Source organism: Stenella coeruleoalba (genome assembly GCF_951394435.1).
Source record: "Stenella coeruleoalba genome assembly, chromosome: 6".
NCBI classification, from domain to species: domain Eukaryota; kingdom Metazoa; phylum Chordata; class Mammalia; order Artiodactyla; family Delphinidae; genus Stenella; species Stenella coeruleoalba.
Window position 1 is genome coordinate 73,292,904 of NC_137151.1, and position 25,537 is coordinate 73,318,440.

General features: G+C 37.8%; 2 protein-coding genes across 2 annotated transcripts in view; both read right to left on the reverse strand.

Moving 5' to 3' along the window:
* Positions 1–25,537, reverse strand: part of PDE11A (phosphodiesterase 11A) — a 466,258-nt gene that overhangs the window by 438,443 nt on the left and 2,278 nt on the right. The gene's annotated exons all lie outside the window — the stretch shown is intronic.
* LOC307187462 (cytochrome c 2) lies at positions 2,958–25,537 on the reverse strand (the record flags this gene model as incomplete). Its single annotated transcript, XM_079923556.1, has 2 exons — positions 2,958–3,283; positions 25,369–25,537. 2 exons carry the CDS (start codon positions 25,535–25,537, stop codon positions 3,135–3,137), a joined length of 318 nt encoding a protein of 105 aa, XP_079779682.1. The 3' UTR covers positions 2,958–3,134.

Here is a 25,537-nt window from a genome sequence, read left to right on the forward strand (position 1 = left end):
ACTGAATCTTTAATTCAAGATTAGGAGACATTGGCAGACTTCAATATCTTGACAACATTAGGTCACTGTAAAGTTAATTATTCTTTCCTTTGCTCTGTCAAGGTACACCAAATTTAGCTTGAAGAGCACTCAGAGGGTAATTCCCCTAGAGGGTCCTGTTATTCACAAGAAGGTATGTTGCACAGATATGGTGCCTGTATCAGTTAGGGTTTGACCAGGAAAGCAGGACCGCTATGAGTGATGTGAATAAGGGAATTACTACAGAGATTAGACTTTACATAATTTGGGGAGAAGCTAAGGAAATAAATAATGTCTCAGAAAGGGAGAGCTAAAGGATCAAATTTCCTAAGACCACAAAGGGGAGCTGGTGAAGATTACGGAAGGTTACTGTCTCTGCATCTGGTGATGAACCTGTAGGTCAGCAGGGCAGGGAGTCAGGAAGAAGAGCCAAGAACAAACTACAGAGAGCAAGGACAAACCTGTGAGGACAAACTGGTACCAGTGTTGTCTGTTTCTCACCATTTCACACCTTGATTATATGGATGACCTGACCTAAGCCTTCCCCCTCAAAGCAGCACATACCCTGAACCCCTGGTCTAGGACTCAGAAAAGCTGAAAAAGATCTGGTAGGAGTTGGAGGCGCTGAGTGCCCAGCTGCTGCCCCACCACCCAAAGGCTGCTGTAGTGACAAGTATGAGTTGCACCTGGGACCCTACATGGAGCTTACAAATGTAAAGGCTTCCGTTTAACTGCTGCTTTCCAAATCTCAGGCAGATTTCTCATGTGACCAGACCTAACCAGGAGCCATACAGAGAAGAGAGCTCTGGAAAACACAGTTCCAACTTAGCTAAATTGGCACAATATCAAATTACCACAGTGCCCAGAAGCTCCTTCATGGACTGTAAATTGATCCTAAGATGGATTTAAGCCTCTCAAAGTCGACATATATTCATTCAGTGATAAAGCCTATGAAAATGCAGAATTTTAATTACTGTATTTATTTGCAAATTTTCCTCCAAATTTTTTTCCTATCTAATATTAGAAACATTTCTACCAGCAAAGAGGTACTTATTTTGCTCTTACCTAGACAAACATAAAATGTAAAACAACACTCAACACCTTATCACTAGCTCAACAATTTTTTAAATGTAAAAAAATCTACTTAATGCTTCTCCATTTCCACCAACTACGTTTTATCATTTCAGCTCTTCTCACACTATCTTCTTTCTACTATTCCTAAGTCAAAAAGTATTTAAACTCCAAACAGGAGGCCTTCTTGCTCCTGTGCAGTGTGGCTTTTTCTCAGTACCACCAAGTTTATCTATCAGGACTGTATAAATCTGAACTATAATTATAAATCTGAATTGAGTTCAAGCTCTTTCTCACAGAGCTCTATGTCTCATGCAAATTAGAACACAGGGTATGTCACCCAGTTCTACATCCCTGCAAATCCAACTCAGCTCTGACACTGGCAACATCCTTAATACATGCTTGGAGTCCCTACAGATGTCTCTGCCCTCATCAAAGAACTCCTCCAGGGAGAAAGTCACAAGGACAGCTTTGCCTAAGGCCCTCTGTTGGCCCACAGGGACACACTCTCCTATTCAACACCCGCCCTGGGCTCCAGGAGGAGTTCATTCTCTCCCACTTGCCAAAGCATTAAGAGTGATACCAGGCACTTAAATGATTTAGAGGAACCTTCTGGAAATCACAGCTTTTTCAACCACATTCCCCTCACTTTGGAAACCTTCTGACAGGAATATCTTCTCAGTAGTGGCATTTGCTAGTAAGTTAACTAGCTAACATATTCCTAGGACATGTTGAAAAGTCACCAAGAATTGGAGTAGAAGATCTAAGTTTTGGTTCTGGCACCAGGTCTTTCTAAGTCTCACTGTAGAAGGTAAACTTCACCTTACAGAGGTGTTGTCGTGAAGTGGAAATGAGATAATGAATATCTTATCCTCACCCATAATGACCCTGACCAGTCCATTATCCACCTCTCCGGTAAGGAAACAGCTTGTCCTTGTATGGGGCCGTGTCGTTTGGGTGACAGAGTACTTGTAGGATTTCAAAGCCATTTCAGGGGCCATCTCAGAGCCACCGTTCCCTTCCACACGGGCCCTGTTGTGGACCTGCCCCACCATGCCTCATTCCCACTTACTGTGAAGTGGGAGGTCTTTTACATTTAGGGTGAGGGTTGTTTTTCTTTCTCCCTCTCTCTCAGGGTCCCTGCTATCCCTCCCTACAGTCCAGCCTTATATTACTCAGGATTAGAAGGGCATCATAAAAAGATTAATTCAGAAAAAGAATGTTATGTGATATAAATGCATATTAACATGGAACATGCTTTTCTCCTTCTCTCTAGGTTTTATTTTATGTCACCCATGGTCAACAATTGCCTTTTTTTCCCCAATGATATTCCTAAGATCACATATTTGCCTTCATCTTCCCTACTTTTTTTCCCTTAAAGTTACTTTAAGTATTGTTTATAATAAAAGGCAAACATATAACCAAACAGCTTAATGAAAATTAAACTTACTGTCTGCTATATTTACATTTAAATTGCAGAGAAATAAGTATGTGGAAGCTATCTCCATCATCAACAGCAGTTGCTAGGCCTATAAAATATTTGTGCATGTAGAGACTACTGAAGAGCAATGTTTCAGTTTCCTTCCCTCTCTTCCTCCATCCTGACCTTGTCCACATCCATAGCGACCAGATAAAATCAAGTTCAGACTCTGAAGGACATTTGATCAGTAGATTACACACAATCAAAAATATCAACTTTTGGGCTTCCCTGGTGGCACAGTGGTTGAGAGTCCGCCTGCCAATGCAGGGGACGCAGGTTCGTGCCCCAGTCCGGGAAGATCCCACATGCCGCAGAGCGGCTGGGCCCGTGAGCCATGGCCGCTGAGCCTGCGCATCTGGAGCCTGTGCTCCGCAACAGGAGAGGCCACAACAGTGAGAGGCCCATGTACAGCAAAAAAAAAAAAAAAAAATCAACTTTTATTTTAAAATGTTAAACTTACTACAAGCTGATCAGGAAAGGTCAAATATGACTTCTTCAAACATGCAATATTTGAAATAGGAAAAATTTGGCTTATAACTAATAATTTTTAAGTTGTAAGAGCATCTCATGAAGATGTTGCCTGTTTCAAATACTCAATAAGATCTTCTCTCTCACTCTTCTTTTTAAGACCAGCAAAGACCATTTTAGTTCCAGGGATATATTTTTTGGGGTTCTCCAAATATTCCATCAGAGTCTCCTCTCCCCAGATAACACCTATAAAGGTGAAAATAAGTTTTAAGTTTGTGAAGTTACATTTGTAAGGTTTACTTTCTGATGTGACACACATTTGTGAACAAAAGATTACTCTTGGACTCAGTAGGAAGGTTATTATAACTGAGAATACTTAGTTTCTGACCTACAAGAAAATTCCAAAATTAGTCTTCGGTGATCTACTCTTGGGCTTCTTTGTAGAAATCCAATGCTGTTTAAGATTATCTAAGGTACACCAATGACCAACCCAGACATGTTGGGCCTAAGCAGTATGCCATCCTCCTAGAATCACAGAGAATTCCTTCTATCTTAGAGATCAATTAACCAAAATCCTCATTTTGCAGATGAGTAAATGATGACCCAAAGAGAGGATAATAACTTACCCTAAGATGACAAGGGTATATAGAGTAAAGAACTGGTAACTAGTAACTTATATTTCCATGTTTTTTTGTTTCTCTTTTTCCCAATCACACCAAGCTGCCTCTGTCAGGATCTCTAACAAAAACCTATGAGTTCAGGAATCCAGTTTTACAATGAGAGAGAGAGGTTGCATCCAACGTTTTTCCTTTCTAAAGCCAGTTGAAAAGAACATGAACAAAGAGAAACAGAAATGCTAGTTCCACTTTCAATAAAATTTTTGAGTGAGTGCCTCTACCACCAAACTTGATACACTTAGAAGACTACCAAGGACATAAAACCTGGACCAGAGTGAAAGGACACTTTTCACTAATTTCTAAAGAAGAGAAAAGTTCTCCAAAATAGGTGACAAATCCTGAGGTGCAGAGTCATAACCCTCTGTTGGGCCCAAAGAGAGTAGAGTACATATTGGCTGGCTGTGAAAGTCTCCCTAAATTCAATTTGATAACATGGAGGGCCAGGGGAGCCAGGAGTAAAGAAGAAAACACATCTTTAAAAGAAAGATTCTACCTTGTAATAGGATAAAAGAGAAACTTGAGGTGTTGGATAACCCTGGAGCTGCCCGTCTTTGTCAGCTGAAGAGCCAAATAACCCTGCAGCAAACATATACACATACACATAGCTCTAACACATAACTGTGGGTGAGGAGGATCTTATAACCAACTGGAACACTCAGATCCTCACTCTTACTGTCCTTCTGTAAATAACCAATCAAGGACAAATTGTCCTAATCAAAAGATGAGTAGTAATCAGAAAGGAATCACCATGAAAGAGTACCGAAAACACACACACAACATACACACACCCAGCAGAAAGGAATATAAAAAAAGTTAAATGAAATATACACAACAAAAATTATATACACCAAGCAGAAAAAATCAGGAGCACATTCCCATGGATTCAGAAAAGGTTTTTGTTATTTGTAATGAGGTAGACGGACCTAGAGTCTGTCATACAAAGTGAAGTAAGTCAGAAACAGAAAAACAAACACCGTATGCTAAAGCACATATATGGAATCTAAAAAGAGGTACTGGGACTTCCCCGGTGGCACAGTGGTTAAGAATCTGCCTGCCAATGCAGGGGACACGGGCCCTGGCCCGGGAAGATCCCACCTGCGACAGAGCAACTAAGCCCACGCACCACAACTACTGAGCCTGTGCTCTAGAGCTCGTGAGACACAACTACTCAGCCCACATGCCACAGCTACTGAAGCCTTTGTGCCTACAGCCCATGCTCCACAACAAGAGAAGCCACTGCAATGAGAAGCCAGTGCACTGCAACAAAGAGTAGCCCCCACTCAGTGCAACTACAGAAAGCCTACGCACAGCAACAAGGACCCAATGCAGCCAATGATAAATAAATTTATTTTTTAAAAGTAAATTTATTTTTAAAAAATAAATAAATTTTTAAAAAATAAATTTACTTTTAAAAATAAATAAATATTTAAAAATAAATAAATAAATTTATTTTTGAAAATAAATTTATTTTTTTTAAATAAATAAATATGGAGACTTTCAAGATGACGGAGGAGTAAGATGTGGCGATCGCCTTCCTCCCCACAAACACATCAAAAATACACCTACAGGGCTTCCCTGGTGGCGCAGTGGTTGAGAGTCCGCCTGCCGATGCAGGGGACATGGGTTCACACGCCAGTCCGGGAAGATCCCACATGCTGTGGAGCGGCTAGGCCCGTGAGCCATGGCCGCTGAGCCTGCGCACCTGGAGCCTGTGATCCGCAACGCGAGAGGCCACAACAGTGAAAGGCCCGCGTACTACAAAAAAAAAAAAAATACACCTACATGTGGAACAGCACCTACAGAACACCTACTGAACGCTGGTAGAAGACCTCAGACTTCCCAAAAGGCAAGAAACTCCCCACATACCTGGGTAGGGCAAAAGAAAAAACAGAAAAAAAGAACAGGGACAGGACCTGCACCTCAGGGAGAGAGCTGTGAAGGAGGAAAAGTTTCCACACACTAGGAAGCCCCTTCACTGGTGGAGACGATGGGGGGTGGTGGGGGAGAAACTTCGGAGCCATGGAGGAGAGCACAGCAACAGGGGTGCTGAGGGCAAAGCAGAGTGATTCCCGCACACAGAATCGGTGCCGACCAGCACTCACCAGCCCAAGAGGCTTGTCTGCTCACCCGCCACGGCAGGCAGCGCTGGGAGCTGAGGTCGGGCTTCGGAGGTCAGACCCCGGGGAGAGGACTGGGGTTGGCTGCAAGAACACAGCCTGAAGGAGGATAGTGCGCCACAGCTAGCTGGGAGGGAGTCCAGGAAAACCTCTGGACCTGCCTAAGAGGCAAGAGACCACTGTTTCGGGGTGCGCAAGAAGAGGGGATTCAGAGCCCCACCTAAACAAGCTCCAGTGACTGGGCGAGCCGCGGCTATCAGCACAGACACCAGGGACGGGCATGAAATGCTAAGGCTGCTGCTGCAGCCACCAAGAAGCCTCTGTGCAAGCACAGGTCAGTATCCACACCTCCCCACCCATAAGCCTGTGCAGCCCGCCACTGCCAGGGTCCCATGACCCAGGGACCACTTCTCGAGGCGAACATACGGCGCGCCTCAGGCTGTAGCAACATCACGCCGGCCTCTGCAGCCTCAGGCTCGCCCCGCATTCCGTACCCCTCCCTCCCCCTGGCCTGAGGGAGCCAGAGCCCCTTAATCAGCTGCTACTTTAACCCCATAATGTCTGAGCAGGAACAGACACCTTCAGGCGACCTACATGCAGAGGCGGGGCCAAATGCAAAGCTGAACCCCAGGAGCTGTGCAAACAAGAAGACAAAGGGAAATTTCTCCCAGCAGCCTCAGGAGCAGCAGATTAAATCTCCACAATCACCTTGATGTACCCTGCATCTGTGGAATACCTGAATAGACAAGGAATCATCCCAAAACGGAGGCCATGGACTTTGGGAGCAACTACAGACTTGGGGGTTTGCTTTCTGCATCTAAATTGTTTCTAGTTTTATGTTTATCTTAGTTTAGTATTTAGAGCTTATTATCATTGACAGATTTGTTTATTGATTTGGTTGCTCTCTTCCTTTATTCTTTTTATAAATATACATATTTTTTTCCTTTTTCCCTTTTTGTGAGTGTGTAACTGTATTCTTCTTTGTGTGATTTTCTCTGTATAGGTTTGCTTTTACCATCTGTCCTAGGGTTCTGCCTGTCTAGTATTTTTTCTTAGTATAGTTTTTAGTGCTTGTTATGATTGGTAGATTTGTTTTCTGGTTTGGTCTCTCACTTCTTTCTTTCTTTTATTACTTTTTTAAATTTTTAACAATATTTTTTATTTTAATAACTTTATTTTATTTCTTTTCTTCTTTTTTTCTATCTTTCTTTTTCTCCCTTTTCTTCTGAGCTGTGTGACTGACAAGGTCTTCGTGCTATGGCCAGGTGTCAGGCCTGAGCCTCTGAGGTGGGAGAGCTGAGTTCAGGACACTGCTCCACCAAAGACCTCCCAGCCCCATGTAATAGCAAACGGCCAAAGCTCACCCAGAGATCTCCATCCCAACACTAAGACCCAGCTCCACTCAACAACAAGCAAGCTACAGTGCTGGACACACTATGCCAACCAACTAGCAAGACAGGAACACAACCCCACCCATTAGCAGAGAGGCTGCCTAAAATCATAATAAGGTCACAGACACCCCAAAACACACTACCGGACATGGTCCTGCCCACCAAAAAGACAAGATCCAGCCCCATCCACCAGAAAACAGGCACCAGTCCCCTGCACCAGGAAGCCTACACAACCCACTGAAACAACCTTACCCACTGGGGGCAGACACCAAAAACAAAAAGAACTACGAACGTGCAGCTTGAGAAAAGGAGACCCCAAAGACAGTAAGTTAAGCAAAATGAGAACACAGAGAAATACACAGCAGTTGAAGGAGCAAGGTAAAAACCCACCAGACCAAACAAATGAAGAGGAAATAGGAAGTTTACCTGAAAAAGAATTCAGAATAATGATAGTAAAGATGATCCAAAATCATTGAAAAAATACAAGAAATGCTTAACAAGGACCTAGAAGAACAAAAGAGCAAACAAACAATGATGAACAACACAATAAATGGAATTAAAAATTCTCTAGAAGGAATCAACAGCAGAATAACTGAGGCAGAAGAACAGAAAAGTGACCTGGAAGATAAAATACTGGAAACAACTACCACAGAGAAGAAAAAAGAAAAAAGAATGAAAAGAATTGAGACAGTCTCAGAGACCTCTAGGACAACAGTAAATGTAACAACATTCGAATTACAGGGGTCCCAGAAGAAGAAGAGAGAAAGAAAGGGACTGAGAAAATATTCGAAGAGATTATACTTGAAAACTTCCCAAATATGTGAAGGGAAATAATCAATCAAGACCAGGAAGCGCCGAGAGTCCCATACAGGATAAATCCAAGGAGAAACACGCCAAGACACATATTAATCAAACTATCAAAAATTAAATACAAAGAAAAAATATTAAAAGCAGCAAGGGAAAAACAACAAATAACATACAAGGGAATCCCCATACGGTTAACAGCTGAACTTTCAGCAGAAACTCTGCAAGTCAGAAGGGAGTGGAAGGACATATAGAAAGTGATGAAAGGGGAAAAGCTACAACCAAGATTACTCTACCCAGCAAGGATCTCTTTCAGATTCGACAGAGAAATGAAAACCTTTACAGACAAGCAAAAGCAAAGAGAATTCAGCAACACCAAACCAGATTTACAACAAATGCTAAAGGAACTTCTCTAGACAGGAAACACAGAGAAGGAAAAGACCTACAATTACACACACAAAACAATTAACAAAATGGTAATAGGAACATACATATCAATAACTACCAAAAATGTAAATAGATTAAATGCTCCAACCAAAAGACACAGACTGGCTGAATAGATACAAAAATACCACCTGTTTAATGCTGTCTACAAGAGACCCACTTCAGCCCTAGGGACACATACAGACTGAAAGTGAGGGGATGGAAAAAGATACTCCATGCAAATGGAAATCAAAAGAAAGCTGGAACAGCAATTCTCATATCAAACAAAATAGACTTTAAAAAAGACTATTACAAGAGACAAAGAAGGACACTACATAATGATCAAGGGATTAATCCAAGAAGATATAACAATTGTAAATATTTATTCACCCAGTATAGGAACACCTCAATACATAAGGCAAACGCTAACAGCCATAAAAGGGGAAACTGACATTAACACAATCATAGTAGGGGACTTTAACACCCCACTTTCACCAAAGGACAGGTCATCCAAAATGAAAATAAATAAGGAAACACAGGCTTTAAATGATACATTAAACAAGATGGACTTAATTGATATTTATAGGACATTCCATTCAAAAACAACAGAATACACTTTCTTCTCAAAGGCTCATGGAACATTCCACATAATAGATCATACCTTGGGCCACAAATCAACACTTGGTAAATTTTAGAAAACTGAAATCGTATCAAGTAACTTTTCTGACCATAATTCTGTGAGACTAGATATCAATTACAGGAAAAAAACTGTAAAAAATACAAACACATGGAGACTAAACAATACACTACTACATAAGCAAGAGATCACTGAAGAAATCCAAAAGGAAATCAAAAAATACCTAGAAAGAAATGACAACAAAAACACAACGACCCAAAACGTATGGGATGCAGCAAAAGCACTTCTAAGAGGGAGGTTTATAGCAATACCATCCTATGTTAAGAAACAAGAAACATCTCAAATGAACAACCTAACCTTACACCTAAAGCAATTAGAGAAAGAAGAACAAAAAAACCCCAATGTCAGCAGAAAGAAAGAAATCATAAAGATCAGATCAGAAATAAATGAAGGAAACAATAGCAAAGATCAATAAAACTAAAAGCTGGTTCTTTGAGAAGATAAACAAAATTGATAAACCACTAGTGAGACTCATCAAGAAAGAAAGGGAGAAGAGACAAATCAACAGAATTAGAAAATGAAAAAGGAGAAGTAAAAACAGCCACTGGAGAAATACAAATGATTATAAGAGATTACTACAAGTAACTATATGCCAAAAAATTGGAAACCCTGGAAGACATGGACAAATTCTTAGAAAAGCACAACCTTCTGAGACTGAACCAGGAAGAAATAGAAAATATAAACAGACCAATCACAAGCACTGAAATTGAAACTGTGATTAAAAATCTTCCAACAAACAAAAGCCCAGGACCAGATGGCTTCACAGGCAAATTCTATCAAACATTCAGAGAAGACCTAACACTTATCCTTCTCACACTCTTCCAAAATATAGCAGAGGGAGGAACACTCCCAAACTCATTCTACAGGCCCCCATCACCCTGATACCAAAACCAGACAAAGATGTCACAAAAAGAGAAACCTACAGGCCAATATCACTGATGAACATAGATGCAAAAATCCTCAACAAAATACTAGCAAACAGAATCCAACAACACATTAAAAGGATCATACACCATGATCAAGTGGGATTTATGCCAGGAACACAAGGAATCTTCAATGTATGCAAATCAATCAATGTGATAAACCATATTAACAAATTGAAGGAGAAAAACCATATGATCATCTCAACAGATGCAGAAAAAGCTTTTGACAAAATTCTACACCCATTTATGATAAAAACCCTCCAGAGAGTAGGCATAGAGGGAACTTACCTCAACATAATAAAGGCCATATATGACAAACCCACAGCCAACATCATTCTCAATGGTGAAAAACTGAAACCATTTCTAATAAGATCAGGAAAAAGACAAGGTTGCCCACTCTCACCACTATTATTCAACAAAGTTTGGAAGTTTTAGCCACAGAAATCAGAGAAGCAACAGAAATTAAAGGAATCCAAATCAGAAAAGAAAAGTAAAACTGTCACTGTTTGCAGATGACATGATCCTGTACAAGGAGAATCCTAACAATGCTACCAGAAAATTACTAGAGCTAATCAATGAATTTGGTAAAGTAGCAGGATACAAAATTAATGCACAGAAATCTCTTGCATTCCTATACACTAATTATGAAAAATCTGACAGAGAAATTAAGGAAACACTCCCATTTACCACTGCAACAAAAAAAATAAAATACCTAGGAATAAACCTACCTAAGGAGACAAAAGACCCGTATGCAGAAAACTATAAGACACTGATGAAAGAAATTAAAGATGATCCAAACAGATGGAGAGATATACCATGTTCTTGGATTGGAAGAATCAACATTGTGAAAATGACTCTACTACCCAAAGCAATCTACAGATTCAATGCAATACCTATCAAACTATCAAATGGCATTTTTCACAGAAGTAGAACAAAAAGTTTCACAATTCGTATGGAAACACAAAAGACCCCGAAAAGCCAAAGCAATCTTGAGAAAGAAACATGGAGCTGGAGCAATCAGGCTCCCTGACTTCCAACTATACTACAAAGCTACAGTAATCAAGACAGTATGGTACTGGCACAAAAACAGAAGTATAGATCAATAGAACAGGAAAGAAAGCTGAGATAAACCCACACACATATGGTCACCTTATCTTTGAGAAAGGAGGCAAGACTATACAATGGAGAAAAGACAGCCTCTTCAATAAGTGGTTCTGGCAAAACTGGACAGCTCCATGTAAAAGAATGAAATTAGAACACTCCCTAACATTATATACAAGAATAAACTCAAAATGGATTAAAAACCTAAATGTAAGGCCAGACACTATGAAACTCTTAGAGGAAAACATAGGCAGAACACTCTATGACATAAATCACAGCAGAAACCCTTTTGACCCATTTCCTAGAGAAGTGGAAATAAAAATAAAACTAAACAAATAGGACCTATTGAAACGTCAAAGCTTTTGCACAGCAAAGGAAACCATAAACAGGACGAAAAAACAACCCTCAGAATGGGAGAAAATATTTGCAAATGAAGCAACTGACAAAAGATTAATCTCCAAAATATACAAGCAGCTAGTGCAGCTCAATATCAAAAAAAGAAACAACCCAATCCTAAACTGGGCAGTAGACCTAAATAGACATTTCTCCAAAGAAGATATACAGACTCCCAACAAAAACATGAAAGGATGCTCAACATCACTAATCATTACAGAAATACAAATCAAAACTACAATGAGGTATCACCTCACACCAGTCAGAATGGCTATCATCAAAAAATCTACAAACAATAAATGCTGGAGACGGTGTGGAGAAAAGGGAACCCTCTTGCATTGTTGGTGGGAATGGAGGACAGTAAAAAACTAAAGATAGAACTACCATATGACCCAGCAATTCCACTACTGGGCATATACCCTGAGAAAACCATAATTTAGAAAGTGTCATGTAACACAATGATCATTGCAGCTCTATTTACAATAGCCAGGTCATGGAAGCAACCTAAGTGTCCATCGACAGATGAATGGATAAAGAAGATGTGGCATATATGTACAACAGAATATTACTCAGCCATAAAAAGAAAGGAAACTGAGTTATTTGTAGTGAGATGGATGGACCTAGAGTCTGTCATACAGTGTAAAGTAAGTTAGAAAGAGAAAAACAAATACCGTATGCTAACACATATATATGGAATCTAAAAAAAAAGAAAATGGTTCTGAATAACCTAGGGGCCGGACAGGAATAAAGACACAGACATAGAGAATGGACTTGAGGACACAGGGAGGGGGAAGGGTAAGCTGGGATGGCGTGAGAGAGTAGCATGGACATATATACACTACCAAACATAAAACAGATAGCTTGTAGGAAGCAGTCGCATCACACAGGGAGATCAGCTTGGTTCTTTGTGACCACCTAGAGGGGTGGCACAGGGATGGTGGGAGGGAGATGCAAGAGAGAGGGGATATGGTGATATATGTATATGTATAGCTGACTCACTTTGTTATATAGCAGAAACTAACACACCATTGTAAAGCAATTATACTCCAATGAAGATGTTAAAAAATAAAATTAAATACATAAAAGTAAATAAATTAAATTAAAAGACGGTACTGATGAACCTAGTGGCAAGGCAGAAATAAAGACATGTAGAGAACGGACTTGAGGACACAGGTGAGGAAGGGGAAGCTGGGATGAAATGAAAGAGTAGCATTGTCATATATACACTACCAAATGTAAAATGGATGGCTAGTGGGAAGCTGCTGCGTAGCACAGTGAGATCAGCTCAATGTTTTGTGACGACCGAGAGGGCTGGGATAGGGAGGGTGGGAGGCTCGAGAGGGAGGGGATATGGGGATAGATGTATACATATAGCTGATTCACTTTGTTGTACAGCAGAAACTAACACAACATTGTAAATCAATTATACTCCAATAAAGACCAAAAAAAACAACTTATCAGCTAAAAAAAAAAGGTCTTTATAAATCAAGGGCTTATAGCAGAGCTACAAAGGTTCAAGGAGATGATAAAACAGAAAGACATAAATAACAGCAAAAAGAATAGATACTACTGATAGCACAATCAGGCTTGAAAATATTGATAAAAACAAAATGAAAATAAAAAGTTTAAAACAGTCATAGGAAAAATAACAGAAATAGAAGACATTTAGACAACAGATATCCCAAATATGCACAATTGATGGCCCAAGTAAGATTTAATAAAAACAAATGAAATAGTATAAAATTATTAAAACATATAATTCAAGAAAACTTTCAAAAATAAAAGTCCTTAAAAACAAACAACTCAATCCAAAAATGGGCAGAAGACCTAAATAGACATTTCTCCAAAGAAGATATACAGATTGCCAACAAACACATGAAAGAATGCTCAACATCATTAATCATTAGAGAAATGTAAATCAAAACTACAATGAGATATCATCTCACACTGGTCAGAATGGCCATCATCAAAAAATCTACAAACAATAAATGCTGGAGAGGGTGTAGGGTGTGGAGAAAAGGGAACCCTCATACACTGTTGGTGGGAATGTAAATTGATACAGCCACTATGGAGAACAGTATGGAGGTTCCTTAAAAAACTACAAATAGAACTACCATATGACCCAGCAATCCCACTACTGGGCATATACTCTGAGAAAACCATAATTCAAAAAGAGTCATGTACCACAATGTTCATTGCAGCTCTGTTTACAATAGCCAGGTCATGGAAGCAACCTAAGTGTCCACTGACAGATGAATGGATAAAGAAGATGTGGCACATATATACAATGGAATATTACTCAGCCATATAAAGAAACAAAATTGAGTTACTTGTAGTGAGGTGGATGGACCTAGAGTCTGTCATACAGTGTGAAGTAAGTCAGAAAGAGTAAAACAAATACCGTGTGCTAACACATATATATGAAATCTAAAAAAAAAAAAAAAGTGGTCATGAAGAACCTAGGGGCAAGACGGGAAGAAAGACGCAGACCTACTAGAGAATGGGCTTGAGGACACGGGGAGGGGGAAGGGTAAGCTGGGACAAAGTGAGAGAGTGGTAGTGTATATAGAACATATATACACTACCAAATGTAAAATAGATAGCCAGTGGGAAACATAGCACAGGGAGATCAGTTCGGTGCTTTGTGACCAGCTAGAAGGGTGGGATAGGTAGGGTGGGAGGGAGGGAGATGCAAGAGGGAAGAGATATGGGGATATATGTATATGTATAACTGATTCACTTTGTTATAAAGCAGAAACTAACACACCATTGTAAAGCAATTATACTCCAATAAAAATGTTAAGAAGAAAAAAAAAAAGTCCTGAATCTGCCAATTGGAAGAACACATGTCCAGGAAAATCTGAAACAGATCAATCAAGGCTTATACACAGCCTAGTAAATTACTAAATTTCAATACGAATTTTACTGAAACTTAGGGGGAAAAGAGTAAAATAAAAATAAAAACAAGTAACTTATAATGGAAAACAATCAGGCTGGCTTCAGATTTCTCCAAAGAAAAATTCAACATGAAGCATACAAAATCCTGAGGAAGTAAAAGTATCATCCAATCATTTTACGTCTAGCCAAACAATTCAAGTGTAATGGGAATCCATCGATCTTTTCAAACATCAAGAACTGGAGTAATATGGTTCCAGTAATTCTTTCTTGGCATAACTACTGATAGATAATCTTCTACCAACCAAAAAGTAAATATAGACACTGTGGTAAAAGCTGGGAATAAGCACTAATACAATCTAAATGTAGGACAAATGTTAAAGCAACTGTGGTAATTATAGTTACATAGGATATAAATTATATGTATCATGTCAAATCAGAAATAACAACATAAGTAGCTCAGTTAAGAGTATGAAAAAATTGGGGCTTCCCTGGTGGCGCAGTGGTTGGGATTCCGCCCGCCGATGCAGGGGACGCGGGTTCGTGCCCCAGTCCGGGAGGATCCCGCATGCCGCGGAGCGGCTGGGCCCATGAGCCATGGCCGCTGGGCCTGCGCGTCCGGAGCCTGTGCTCCGCAACGGGAAAGGCCACAGCAGTGAGAGGCCCGCGTACCGCAAAAAAAAAAAAAAAAAAGAGTATGAAAAAATTGGAGGTTGTATAACCACTTTGATTCTCTCATCCTTCAGAGTGAAGAATAGACAGATATTGCTTAAAGTAGTTAAATAAAATAATAGAGGCATACAGTATAACTTAAAGTATGAATACAGCCACTAAAATTATAAAGAATAATATTACCATATAAAATTAGTTGGTAAAGGGAAAGGAATAGGGGAGTATAGGGAGACATGAATATACATAATTTCCTATCACTCATACTGGTAAGTATCCTTTTAAACTATCTGAATTTTCATATAATATAAATAGGTTTCAAAATATTTTTTAAATTATTAGTACATTTATGATTTTATGTGTCCTACTGCTTATTTTAACAGATCTGACATGACAAAAGGAAAAAGATAATAATAATAATGTTAGTTCAGCTAATATGTTAACCCCATGATATGATTTCATCAAAGGCTGAAGAAGATCTGAGTCTGAATCTTAGTTATATCACTTGTTAGCACACAACCCTGGCCAAATCATGAGTTAATTCAATTTGTTTCAATTATCATTGCCCCCAAAATGCAAACAGCATATAGTTATTCAATAATATGTATAAAGTACTATTCTCAAAAGAAAAATTGTATCCATTTACAGATGTTTAAAAAAAAATACAGATGCTCAACATCACTAATCTTTAGGGAAATGCAAACCAAAACCACAAGGAGATATCACTTCACACCCATTAGGAAAGCTATTATCAACAAACAAACAAACAAAAAACAAAATAACAAATGTTGTCTGAGATGTGGAGAACTCGGAATCCTTACGTATTGCTGGTGGGAACATAAAATGATAGAGCCCTTATGGAAAATGGTACAAGCTATTTCTCAAAAAATTAAACTCAAAATTTTCATATGATTCAGCAATTCCACTTCTGGGTATTACACCCAAAGGAAGTGAAAGCAGGAACATGAACAAATATTTATATCCTGTGTTCATAGCATCATTATTCATAATAGCCAAAACTGGACGTAACCAGAGTGTCCACTGATTGATAAACAAAATGTGGTATATACATACAATGGAATATCATATAGCCTTTAAATGGACGGAAATTATGACACATGGTACAACATGAATAAACCCTAAAGACATTATGCTACATGAAATCAGCTAGTCACAAGAAGACAAATACCATGTGACTACATTTATATGAGGTACCTAGAGTAGTCAAATTCAGAGACAAAACAGAATGGGGGTTTCGAGGGCCTGTTTAATGGGTACAGAGTTTCAGTTTGGGAAGATAAAAAACTTCTGGAGATGGATGGTGGCGATGGCTGCAGAACAATGTGAATGTGCTTAATGCTACAGAACTGTACACTTTAAAATGGTTAAAATGGTAAATGTTATGTTATACATATTTAGCTACAATTTTTTTAAACCACACTATATAAAATTATTGCCACAATCATGAATTTTGTAAAACTATACTCTAAGCAAGTCATATGGAACAATCGTCTTTAAAATATGAGAATTTCCTTATTCTTTTGAAAACTAAAATGGTCTAATTATTTTCAACACCATACATGGAAAATAAACTACGGCTGACAGTTTTCCACAATTTGTATTAAAACTGAACCACTGACTTCTTGGCTCTTCTTATCAAGTCTGTCTTTGATCAAGCTGTCCTAAAGTATTTTTTAAATCTTTATTTATTCTAAATAATATTATTTTAAAATCCTGTTCAATTAACCTAGTAAGCTACTTACATTATTTTTTCCAGCTTTACTGAGATATAATTGATATATAACATTCTATAAGCTTAAGGTGTACAATATGTTAATTTGATACACTTACATATTGCAAAATCATTACCACCATAGCATTAGCAGAAACCTCCACCCCATCACATGATTACCATTTCTTCTTTGTAGTGAGAACATTTAAGATATACTCTCTTAGCAACTTTCAAGTATATAATACAGTATTATTAGCTATAATCACCATGTTATACATCAGATACCCAGAACTTGTTAATCCTATAGCTGGAAGTTTGTACCCTTTGACAAATATCTCCCCATTACCCTAACTCCCCACCCCTGGTCACTACCCCTCTACTTTCAATTTTTCTAAGCTTGGCTTTTTTAGATTCCACATGTAAGTGGTATTATACAGTATTTGTCTTTCTCTGTCTGACTTATTTCACTTAGCATAATGCCCTCAAGGTTCATCCAAGTTGTTGTAAATAGCAGGATTTCTTTCTTTCTCATGGTTGAATAATATTCTATTGTGTATATACAGTACATCTTCTTTATTCATTCATCCACTGATGGACTCTTAGGATATTTCAATATCTTGGCTATTGTAAATAATCCTGTAATGAACATGGTGGTGCAGATATCTCTTCAAGATTCTGCTTTCATTTCCTTTGAATATATACCCAGAAGTGGGATTACTGGATCATATGGTAGGTCTATTTTTAACTTTTTGAGGAAACTACATATTGTTTTCCACAGTGGCTTACCAATTTGCATTCCCACCAACAGTGTAAAAGGGTTCCCTTTCCTCCACATCCTTCCCAATAATTGCTATTTCCTGTCTTTTGATAATAGCCATTCTAACAGGTGTAAGGTGATCATCTCACTTGCATTGCCGTGATTATTAGTAATGATGTGTACCTTTTCATGTATCTGTTGGCCATCTATATGTCTTCTTTGGAAAAATGTCTATTCAGTTCCTCTGTACATTTTTTAATCTGGTTGGTTTTTCCTCTATTGAGTTGTATGAGTTCTTTATATATTTTAGATATTTACCCCTTATCAGATATATGATTTGCAAATATGTTCTCCCATTCAGTAGGTTGCCTTTTAATTTTATTGACTGTTTCTTTTGATGTGCAGAAGCTTTTTAGTTTAATTAGTCCCATTTATTTATTTTTGCTCTTGTTGTTTGTGCTTTTGGTGTGATATCCAGAAAATCACTGTCAAGACCAATGTAAAGGAACTTTTCCCTATGTTTTCTTCTAGAAGTTTTATGGTTTCTGGTCTTATGTTTAAATCTTTAATCCATTTCAAATTAATTTTTGTCAGTGGTGAACAATAAGAGTTCAATTTCATTCTGCTACTTATTATTCTTATTTCATTAGTAGAACTAACAAATAATATTATATCCCCAAATAAGTCATAAGTATTAATTAAACAATCTGACTCTGGAAAATTTTATTTCTAATTATTAAATAATGTTAAAGCCAAGCCGTATACAGCCTTTTATCTTTGATAAAAACCTATAATAAAAGATATATTTATAATAAGCTTTAATATGATTTTAAATCAATGTTAATAAGCAAAAAAGTCTTTAACATATTGGCAGCTAGAGGGACAAATGTTAGGTTATAACTGTTCTAAAAATCAGGACTTCAAAAGTTGACTGCTCTTATAATTGGATAATAAAATAATAAAATGACACTATAGAAAAATATTACTTTAAAAGTTAAAGAGCCATATAAATGCATACAATAAATGCAAGTTTAAGACTGATTTATTCAATAGTCTATCAATTGTAAATCCTACTGCAATAAATGCAATTCCATTCTCCTACTAACTGCCTGGAGTTAGCACAGACGCCAAAGTCCCCAACAAGACTGCCTCACTTCAGACACCAGCTGCAAGTTCAGGGTCCCCAGCCCATCCAAACTTCTAACCAACTGACTATAAATTTAAGGGTTCCCAGGACTCCCTTAGGTTTTATAATTTGCAAGAACAACTCACAGAACTCAGGAAAGCACTACTTAAAAATTACAGTTTTACTATAAAGGATATAAATCAGTACCAGCTAAATGAAGAGACCCAGATGGTGAGGTCTGGGAAACTCACAAACACAGAGGTTCCTGGCCCTGGCCCTGTGGAATCATGACTCATCCCCCTCCAGTACATTGATGTGTTTACCAACCAGGAAGCTCAAGTAGAGCTTCCAGTTGAAAGTGGCCAGAGTTTTTATTGGGGTTTCATTACGTAGGCATGATTGATTGAATCACTAGCCATGTGCTTGAACTCAATCTCCAGCCCCTGTCCTCTATCCTTGGAGGTCAGACTGATATCACCTAGCCCAAAGCCTCAATTCTCTAATTACATGGTTGGTCTTTCCAGGTTGCCCAGCCCTCATCCTGAAACTATCAAGGAGCCTACCACAAGTCATCTCATTAGCATAAACACAGGCTGTAGTCCCAGAACCCAACCCTGAGTAACAAATGCTCCTATCACTGGAAAATTCCAAGGTTTTAGAGATCCCTCCCAGGAACCTGAGACAAAGACCAGACAATTCTTTATTATAGAGTATCTACTAACCAGCATTTCTGCATATACTAAATACAATGATATTGTATTACTAACAACTACACTGATGTTTAAGAAGGTGATAAACATGCTTGACATGACAAAGATTAAATTTTATTCTATGTTGTTTTAATATAAGTATTTTTATAAATTATCTAAGTATTTATTTGATATATATGTCGTCCTTTACTGTGGGTGCCCCCTGAATAAAGTTATGTTGAGACCCTAACCCCTGGTACCTCAGAATGTGGCTTTATTTGGAAATAAGGTCATTGCAGGTGTGTTTAGTTAAGTTGAAAAGAGGTCACACTGAGTAAGATAGGTCTCTCAATCCAATTTTACTATTATCCTTGTAAGAAGGCCATGTAAAGACAGAGACACATTGGGACAATATGACAATGAAGGTAGAGACTAGAGTTATGCAGCTGTAGGCCCAAAACACAAAGTTTACTGGCAAACCACCAGAAGCTAGGAAGAAGCAAGGGAAGATTGCCCTCAGGTTTCAGAAAGAGTATGGCCCTGCCAACAACTTGATTTTGCACTTCTAGCCTCCAGAACTATGAAACCATAAATTTTCACTATTTTAAGCCACCTAATTTATAGTACTTGGTTACAGGAGCCCTAGGAAACTATTACCATCCTCAAATGCTAAGATGTAGTAGTAGTGCTCTAAAACAGACTTACCATATACTCCCCACACCAACCTAGTTTGCTTGGACACCCAAGTCTAGGAACAAATGGCTTTGCCAGCCCTCCATCCTACTAAACTGTATTGCTCTCAAGGCTTTGAGAAAATGCAAAGTATCTTATTTTCACATACACAAAAAAACTGACAATCTAGACATGTGTGAACTTTGTTTTAACCAAACCATTTGACTATCTATAAGGTTTCTTTCCCAAAAATTCCAGGTAACAAAAATTTCTTTACATCTTATCTATCTGTAGTGTAAGTAACTGACAATTAGCCTTTTTGATTGTAATGTAAGTGCTGGACATTAAACTTTTAATTGCTGAGGCATCCCCTTCAAATACATCCATCTTGAATAAATGCACTGCCAGCTATAAAAGTAGATAAAGAGCAAGGATGCCCACCCATGAAGTTCCCTTTTTTCAGAAAGGCAGACCCATATAACTGACCATTTGATTGACTGCCTTGCTTTTTCCCTTCCCATGCTTTAATTCCTGCTTTTATATTTTAAATTCACCAATAAAGAGTGAACCCACAAAACCCTAGGCACCCCACTCTCAGCCCCCCCACTCTCAGCCCCAATAAAAGCAAAACCCCAAGCCCACGCTCTCTTTCTACCTGATACCACACTGGGTAGCCCCACACATGCTGTGTACCCTCCAGGACATGTGAGTAATAAACTTTGTTTTTTTTCAAAGTTTCCTGATGGCTGTTGCTAAAGTAAAGTGTGTCTTGCAATCATAATAAGAACCATATCAATTATACTCCAATAAAGATGTTAAAAAAAAAAGACTGCTGATCACAGATCATCAAAGCAAGTAAAATAATAATTTAAAAGTTTAAAATATTGTGAGAATTACCAAAATGTGACAGAGACACGAAGTGAGCAAATGCTGTTGGAAAAATAGTATTGAGAGACTTGCTTGGTGCAGGGTTGCCACAAACCTGCAACATCTGAGAAGTCTAATAAAGGTATGCCTGTACAAGTTTCACAAAAACAAGCAAACAAACAAAAACCGCAACAGGCTGAAACGAACTGCAAACACTATCTTACTAGAAACATTAACACAGGTTGAAATAAGTAGAATCCCTCTTTTGACAAAGTGTAAGCTACTATATGTGCACTCAAAAAATAATGCACAAGATGCCAACTCACCTTATGAAAGCCTTTCTCCTGCAACATGGTCTACAAAGCTCAATCAAATGAGGTACTTTAGTCTATACAAGCACTAAAAAACCAATTAAGGAATTTTTAAATACTAAATTCAAATCACTTATGAAGAGGACTTACAGCTGCCAATAATTTATATTTAAAACTTCTCCAAACACCAAACCCAGATAAAGACATCACAAGAAAATTAAAAAACCAATATCTCTAATGCAAAAATCCTCAACAAAATACTGGCAAGCTAAATCCAACTGCACTGTTAAAAGAATAACACACTATGACCAAGTGATATTTATCCCAGGAATGCAAGAATGGTTCAACATAAGAAAATCAACATAATATACCACATTAACAGAGCAAAAGGAAAAAAAAAACACATGATTATCTCAACAGATGCAGAAAAAGCATTTAACAAAATCCAACACCTATTCATGATAAAAACATCCAGCAATAGAAGGGACCTTGCTTAACATGATAAACAGGATTTATGGAAAACCCACAGCTAGCACCTTATTCAAGGTAAAAAACTGAAAGCTCTCCCCCTAAGATCAAGAACAAGACAAAGGACTTCCCTGGTGGCACAGTGGTTAAGAATCCGCCTGACAATGCAGGGGACACGGGTTTGATCCCTGGTCCGGGAAGATCCCATGTGCCGCAGAGCAACTAAGTCCATGCACCACAATTACTGAGCCTGCGCTCTACAGCCTGTAGGCCACAACTACTGAGCCCATGTGCCACAACTAATGAAGCCCACATGCCTAGAGCCCATGCTCCACAACACGAGAAGCTACTGCAACAAGAAGCCCGCACACCGCAACAAAGAGAGACCCCCGCTTGCCTCAACTAGAGAAAGCCCATGCACAGCAACAAAGACTGAACGCAGCCAAAAATAAATAAATTAATTTAAAAAGAAACCAAAAAACAAACAAGACAAAACAAAGATGCTCACTCTCCCCAGAGCTATTCAGAATTCTACCGTAAGTCCTAGCCAAAGCAATTAGGGAAGAATAAGAAATAAAAGCTACTCAGATTGGAAAGGAAGAACTAAAACTATCTCTATTCACAGGTGACATAATTCTCTATATAGAAAATTGTAAAGAATCCACAGAAAATCTACTAGAGCTAATAAATGAATTTAGCAAAGTTGCACAGCACAAGATCAACATACAAAGATCAGCTGTTTCTACACACAAGCAGTGAACAATCTGAAAAGGAAATTTTAAAAACAATTCTATTAATAATAGTACCTAAAAGAATAAAATAGGTAGAAATAAATTTAATCAAGAAGGTGAAAGACTTGCACACTGCAAATTACAAAATACTGCTAAATTTAAGAAGACCTAAATAATAGGAAAGGCATCCCACGTTCACAGAATGTAACATTAATAGTGTTAAAATGGCAGTACTCCCCAAAGCAATCTTCAGATACAATACAAGCTCTATCAAAATTCCATAGGCCTTTTTTGCAGAAATGGAAAAGGTGATCTTCAAACTCATGGAATTGCAAAGGGCCCTGAATAGCCAAAACAATACTGAAAAATAAATACACAGTTGGAGGGCTCACCCTTCCCAATTTCAAAATTTACTACAAAGCTACAGTAATCAAAACAGTGTAGCACTAGTATAAGAAAAGATGTACAGACAAATGAAAGAGAATTGAAAGTCCAGAAGTAAACCCTAACATATATGGCCAACTGATTTTCAACAAGGCTGTAAAATGATTTTTAACAATTCAACCGTAAAAGAATCTCTTCAACAAATGGTGCTAGGAACACTAGATAACCACATGCAAAAGAATGAAGTTGGACCACTACCTCACTCTATATAAAAAATTAATGATAATTAATTTTGGTTAATTAAAAGTAGGTCAGTAACCTAAATATCAATATGAGATAAAACTATAAAACTATTAGAAGAAAACATAGGGTAAATCTTTATGACCTTAGATTTCATGATAGATTCTCAGATTTTTACACCCAAACACAAGCAATATCAACAACAAAAATAGATAAATGGCATTCATACAAATTAAAAATCACTGTTCATCAAAAGACATTATTTTAAAAAATGAAGACAGTCTACAGAATAAGAGAAAATATTTGCAAGTCACTTATTGGATAAGGGTTTAGTGTCCAGAATACATAAAAAATCTTATAACTCGACAACAGAGGCAAACAACCCAAATAAAAAATGGGGAGAGAATATAAACAGACATTTTTCCAAAGAAAATATACAAATGGCCAACAAGCACATGAAACAATGCTCAGTATTATGGATCATTAAGGAAATACAAAGCAAACTCACCAGGCACCACTTCATACCCACTAGGACGGCAATTAAAAAAGAAAAAGAAAGAAAAGAAAAGAAAAGAACAAGTGTTGGTGACTATACAGAGAAATAAGAATCCTCCTACACTGCTGATGGAAAAGTAAAATGGTACAGCCACTGTGGAAAACAATCTGACCTTTCCTCAAAAAGTTAAACGTAGTTAACTGACTCAGCAATTCCACTCCTAGGTATAGATCTAAAGTAACTGAAAACAGGGACTTAAACACTTTTTCACAAATGTTCATAGTAGCACTATTCACAACAGGTAAAAGGTGGAAACAATCCAAATGTCTATCAACTGATGAACGGATAAACAAATTGTGATATATACATACAATGGAGTAGTATTCAGCCATAAAAAAAGAATGAAATATTGATACATGCTTCAACTTCAATGAATCTTGAAAATATTCTAAGCAAAAGAAGCTAGACATAAAAGATCATGTATTACATGATTCCTTTTATATGAAATATCTGGAGTAGACAAATCCATAGAGACAGCAGATAAGTGGTTACCAAAGGATGGGGGTAGGGGGATATGGAAAGTGATTAGTTAATGGGTACAGGGATACTTCTGGGATAATGAAAAAGTTTTGAAACTAAAGAGAGGTGGTGATTGTACAACACTGTGAATACAGTAAATGTTACTGAATTTTACACTTTAAAATGGCTAATTGTATGTTATGTGAATTTCATCTCAATTAGAAAAATAGAAAGAAAAATAAATAAAGTAAAATAACACAAAACAAAATAAAATAAAAACCTTTCCAAACAGTGGTGTAGTAGTGATCTGAAATTTGGGCCTGTAAGAAATGGTGAGATACCAAGAACAAATTTTTTTTAATTTTACATCTTTATTGGAGTATAATTGCTTTACAATGTTGTGCTAGTTACTGCTGTACAACAAAGTGAATCAGCTATATGTATGCATATATTCCCATATCTCCTCCCTCTTGCGTCTCCCTCCCACCCTCCCTATCCCACCCCTCTAGGTGGTCACAAAGCACCGAGCTGATCTCCCTGTGCTATGCAGCTGCTTCCCATTAGCTATCTATTTTACATTTGGTAGTGTATCTATATGTCCATGCCACTCTCTCACTTCATCCCAGCTTCCCCTTCCCCACCCACCTTGTCCTCAAGTCCATTCTGTACACCAAGAACAGCTTAAAAACTAGAGTTGTACCCTATTTTTAACTGAATGCTAATTATATACGTAAGTATATAGAGATATAGATATCTCCAAGAGTAATAAATTGCTTTGCAAAGATATTAGTCTTTTGCAACCATTTTGAATTTCAATCCTAAAATTAACTGTCATCTACACGCTTTCCACCAACAAAGAAATGATTGAATATACTTTTCAAACTATATAACATTCCCCACACCCTGCTAAGAATCACTACTACAAATAAAAAATTGCCATTATGCCATTAAAACATAATTTGATTTTTTTTAATTTAGCTCATGCTTTTTCAAGATATATGTATTGCATAAAATGAAGTTCCCTGTATAGGCAAAAAAACTTATGCCACAGAGGATTACTAATTTCTCTGATCATAAAGATGACCAGTTATCCAAACACAGATCTTATGACATAAATCAATATTTCCATGATATAAACATGTGGATTTCATTTTTAATTCTGCAAATTGGGAAATTATTATATCAAATCCTGTGGCTTCTTCTTTGCTACAAAGTTTCTGGTTCTCTCCAACAACTGCCTAGTTTTTACCTTTGTTTTTGTTTGCAACGGTATAAGAAAATCCTGGTGCTTGTCCTGTTTTTCTGCCAAAAACGCCCCAGAGGTTTGGACCAGTTTTGTGTTTTCCACCTTTTTCCACTGTGTGGCACTGAGCATATTTTTGAACAAAGATCTTCTTGCCTGCCTCAGCATTTGCCAT